This window comes from Triticum dicoccoides, chromosome 3B (genome assembly GCF_002162155.2).
Source record: "Triticum dicoccoides isolate Atlit2015 ecotype Zavitan chromosome 3B, WEW_v2.0, whole genome shotgun sequence".
NCBI classification, from domain to species: domain Eukaryota; kingdom Viridiplantae; phylum Streptophyta; class Magnoliopsida; order Poales; family Poaceae; genus Triticum; species Triticum dicoccoides.
The window spans coordinates 855,120,130-855,125,032 of record NC_041385.1 but is presented as its reverse complement, the minus strand read 5'-3'; the positions used below and the strand labels follow the sequence as shown (position 1 = coordinate 855,125,032).

Sequence of the window (4,903 nt, the reverse complement as noted above, 5' to 3'; positions counted from 1 at the left end):
GAGGAAGTAGGGCGCTGCCAGCGTGCGTCCTGGCCAGCACCACCGGCACTAGGCCCGTCCGAGACCATGCCCATGGCCGGGAACAGCGGCATGCGCTGCCACGACGAAGACGCAGACCCGAAGCCCAGATCCAGCCAACCCACACGCCGCCAAGTGGCCACCACCAAGCGTTATTCAGGGGCAAGCCCCACCGCTGTGAGGGACACCGCCCCACGGGCAACAACGCCAGCCACCGGCGGACCACCGCCGTGCACCACCGGCTGCAGCGAGATCTGCGCGGGGCAATGGCGAAACGACTAATAGTCATTACTGAATAAACACGAGGAGGACTGCTATATCGCGTTTGTTTTATGAAGTCAGGTCAAGTCTATATTGATTAAAAGTGCCCCATTACATGCCTAATGAAATGATACATGCACAAATTAACTCAAACTGAATTGGTGCGTTGACTTCCCACTCTTTAAGTTGTTGCCATCCTCTCGCATGGAACACTAGTGTGCCTGCTAGCTGTTCTCTTCATTGTGCGACTACGTTGGTTCTATCTGCGGTTGTCTGAGAGAGGTGTGTACTTCTACGCCGACGAGATTAATCATGCCTAAGGATGTTTTTTTATTCGTTTTGATTGTAATTGGCTCGTTTCTTCCGTTGGTGGCTAGTTTGTTGTTTAGGGAAATCTTCTTCGATTGTTAGTTTGATTTTGATGGAATTTTCTTGCGCCCTCCTTGACTTGAGCCCCACAAACGCCATTAACAGTTCGCCACGACCTCGCATCGAACCGCCGCCGCCTCCACCCTCCTCTCCCTACCCATTAGCGGAGGCCGCCTGCTACTCATGCCGCCATGGGCGTCGCCTTCTCTTCTTCCCCATCGCCAATGCGAGCTATTCTTCCTCCTTTCCGCGGTGCAGTCATGATGCTAAGCCCGGATCAGTGGGCATCCCAATTTTGTCTCAAATTTGCACAGAGTGGTCGGCCTGTGGATTACTGTACTCCTACTAGCACCTAGCTTCTCCATGTCAGGTGTTCTTTACATACGCGTGCAATTACGGTCAATAAAGCTAGTAGTTTATTGGTTGTTTTTCACTATATATCCCCATTGAAAGAGAACTAAGCAGAAGCTAATCTAGCTAGCTAGCATTTCTCTTCTCCATTGGAGTACCCCATTCACTTTCCTTTGTAGCCAAGTGTGTTACTTACTATTTCATCGAGTTAATTTATTCTTAAATTTGCTATAACTACCCTGTTTTCTGTAGCTACCATTTTGAATAATTTTGTGGAACCTTATTGCAACTAGAATTAGTGTTGGCATGGTTTGCAGATTTCCTCTTCAAAAACTAGCGGCTAATCATTTACCCATCATTGTATTTGTTCCCATTTTTCTCCTGCTGCAGTTAAATCAGAATATAGATGGCAGATAATACATCAACAACTAGTTCATTGGAAGGACAACATGAAGAGCTATGGATGGACCAAGTTCTTCTGGAAGCAGCCACATCCGGCGATTCCGCATCAATGAAGGACATGGCATCACAGGATCCAAGCATGCTTCTTAGAACAACTCCAGCTGGGAACACCTGTCTTCACATATCGTCCATCCATGGCCATGAGGCATTTTGCCTAGATTTGGTGGCCCTGGAGGTGTCTCTTCTCACTACAGTAAACCTGGATCGAGAGACGCCACTTCTTGCCGCGGTGAAAAGTGGTTCTGTCATCTTGGCTTCCGTTCTACTCCGTTGGTACCGTGAACATCGACTGAGCAAGGCAATCTTGGAAAAAGACATTGATGGCTGCAATGCACTGCACCATGCCATTCGCAGTGGCCACAGGAAGCTTGCGCTGGAGCTGATAGATGCAGAGCCGGTTCTGTCGACACATGTGAATAGAATGAACGAGTCACCTATGTATATTGCAGCGATGAGGGATTTTACTGATATTTCAGTGAATTTACTTGAAATTCCTGTTTCTGCTCATATGGGACCATGGGGCCAGAACACTCTGCAGGCTGCCGTGAAAAATGGAAACGCAGGTGAGAACCAGTGTGTGCATGTATATATTTCGCGAGTTTGGGACTGTAGCAATTGTCCATTGATGCCCTACAACCGCTGTGTTGGTGCATGTGGTTTGGTAGCATGGTTGCCTGCTCACTTGCTCAGCTCAATAGTACAACTAGATGTTGAATTATTGTTTACTCCTGGTATTTTGTTACTCTATTAGTTTACAACTGGGAAAAAGAATTTGAATGTACAATGTTATCTAGAGCACGGTACATTGATGTTATAGAACTATTCTAGTATATCATTACTAGTCCTCACAAGAACTATCGTCATCCCATTGCTAATTAACCGTTGTTCATGTACTGATTTGTTTTCAGGTTTGGCTAAGAGAATTGTGGAAACACGTCCTGGGCTGGCCAAAGAAGCCGATAACAATGGGTGTACTCCGCTAAGTTCAGCTGTATATCGTGGCCTGGTTGACGTGTTACGAGTATTGCTGGAACGTGATTGCTCTTTAGGGTATGATGTGCCAAGTAATGGTAATCCTTTCCTTAGTTATGCTGCATATGAAGGTCACCTCGATGTTGCTCAAGAGCTTCTTAAATACTGTCCTGATACTCCTTACCGTTCAACACAAGATGCCTGTTGTACATCCCTCCATGTAGCTGTATACGAGGATCAAGTGGAGTTCACAGAATTCATCTTGAGGACCCCACAACTTCGGAAACTCATTAACATGCGAGACTCCAAGGGGAAAACTGCTCTACATTTGGCGGTAGAGAAGTGCAATCCTAAAATGGTTGTTGCTTTGCTGTCTCACGATGACATAGACACAACTGTGCTTGATAATGAAGGTGTTACAGCAGCTTGGGTATTAGCCCATGTCATTGATCATGCGAAGACTTTAAACTGGGTATGTATATTATCAACACACACACACACACGCACACGGTTACAAAAAAGAAAGAAAAAAAACTCTTTACTGTATTGTTCTGAAAGGAACTCACCATAGAACCATCAATGCTGCAACATACAAAAAATTTTGTAGTCCAGTATTTGGCTCTGTTCTAAGACTAATAGTGACATAGAAAACTTTATATTACAAATTTAAATTTTGTTTATAAATTTATATAGTCCATCCATTTCATAATGTAGTGCATATAGAATTTTTTTGAAGTCAAACTTTGAAAACTTTGACCATTGTTTTAGAGATAACTATTTTTATCTACAATACCAAAATTATAACGTATAAAAGTTCATTTTATAATGAATCTAATGATATAACTTTGGCATTCTAGATGTAAAAGTTTTTCTCCGTAAATTTGGTCAAAGTTTGCGATACTTGACTTTTCAAAAAATCTATATGCTACAATATGGAGCAGAGGGAGTAACATATTTGTACTTCAGTATTACCAACATCATCGACTACTTTGCTTATCAATTTAAATATAGGATCAAATTTAATTTTGGTTCACTTTTTCTCAATACTATAGATCCATGTAATAGAATTGCAAATCTCTGTTATTACACTATGATCTTCATGTGCGCCTTCTTTGAATATATGCAGAATGAAGTGAGCATGCTTATGGCGAGAGCTGATCCGCAAGATGCCAAAACTCTTTATAATCTTCACACGCATACCAAACACAAAGCGACCTTAGAATCAAGGAAGGAGGCGAAGTCACTAACTCAAACATACACAAGCAACACTTCGCTAGTGGCGATCCTCATCACGACGGTCACCTTTGCCGCTGCCTTCACCCTGCCTGGAGGATACAGCAATGACGCCGGAAGCGAGGGACTTCCCATCATGTCTAGGAAGTTATCATTTCAGGCATTCTTGATTTCTGACGTCTTAGCAATGTGCTGCTCCTTTGCTGTCGCCTTCATATGCATCATAGCAAGGTGGGGGGATTATGAGTTCTTGATTTATTACATATCCGCCACTAAGAAGCTTATGTGGTTTGCATATGTGGCAACAACTACGGCATTTTCAACTGGTTTATACACTGTGTTGGCTCCACATCTTCACTGGTTGGCTATTGCAATTTGCGTCATGGTAGCTTTGTTGCCCATTTTCACTAAGCTGCTGGGCGAATGGCCGGTGTTGAAGCTCAGATTTCGGCTTGGTAAAACTTTCAAATCTGATCTCCTTGACATGGTGTGACTTCAACCATCCGTCTTATGGTCATGATTTCTCATAGTACTTCGAGGTTTATATGTAATAAACATTATTTGGCCAGCTACTTGCTCTTTATTTGTTAACTCATTCGGACAAAATGTTGTACTACGTACCATTATTGCATCTTTTTCAAACTTGCTGCAAATTCTATTATTCTTGTATGTTGTTGATTCCATCTCTGACTCTCTGTAGAGATGGTTCAAGCCATCTGTAATGGCAATGGCAATGTCTATTTTTTTTTTGCTTTATTATTCCATAAGTATCGTGCATTGCAGCATCACATCTATCCATCGATAGCTGCAAAAAAATGGTATTTCTCACCATCATCCCTTTGGAAACGGCAAGGTTGATGCATTGGGAAACAAAGGACTAAATGCAGCACTAAACAGAAAACAGGAGGCAAACTCGCAAACAGAGGCAGGTACGCTCTCTCCATGACCAAACAACGGCGCAACAAACAGCAGAAAGTTCTTGTTCCTTGCCTGCGGCCCTAGCTCGGATGGAATCTCAGAGGAGGCCTTGGATCGACTGAGGTCAAGAACCGTCGCCAGTGTTTGTTTGTACTGTATGCTGGGGCCTTGTCATTCCCCTGTAACTTGCACTGTTTTCCTTCTTCTCTAATGCAAAAGCAGAGCTCTTGCTTGTTCCTGTCAACAAAAGGCCAAGCTTCAGAGATTTTAGTCTTTCCATTAATTTTGGAGCAAAAAACACAGAGACACGCAGGCCTCG

General features: G+C 43.4%; 1 protein-coding gene across 1 annotated transcript; it reads left to right on the top strand.

Annotated features, from left to right (window-relative positions):
- The first annotated feature begins 1,412 nt into the window (after positions 1–1,412).
- LOC119282704 (ankyrin repeat-containing protein At5g02620-like) lies at positions 1,413–4,188 on the top strand. The gene is made up of 3 exons (XM_037562832.1): positions 1,413–2,024; positions 2,370–2,905; positions 3,560–4,188. Exons 1-3 carry the CDS (start codon positions 1,463–1,465, stop codon positions 4,157–4,159), a joined length of 1,698 nt encoding a protein of 565 aa, XP_037418729.1. The 5' UTR covers positions 1,413–1,462; the 3' UTR covers positions 4,160–4,188.
- The last annotated feature ends 715 nt before the right edge of the window (positions 4,189–4,903 follow it).

Excerpts from the sequence above, each read along its gene's own strand:
- LOC119282704 (XM_037562832.1), top strand. The coding sequence starts at position 1,463 with ATGGACCAAGTTCTTCTGGAAGCAGCCACATCCGGCGATTCCGCATCA. Across the intron at positions 2,025-2,369 it reads CGTGAAAAATGGAAACGCAG|GTTTGGCTAAGAGAATTGTG; the intron begins GTGAGAACCAGT and ends ATTTGTTTTCAG. Across the intron at positions 2,906-3,559 it reads ATGCGAAGACTTTAAACTGG|AATGAAGTGAGCATGCTTAT; the intron begins GTATGTATATTA and ends GAATATATGCAG.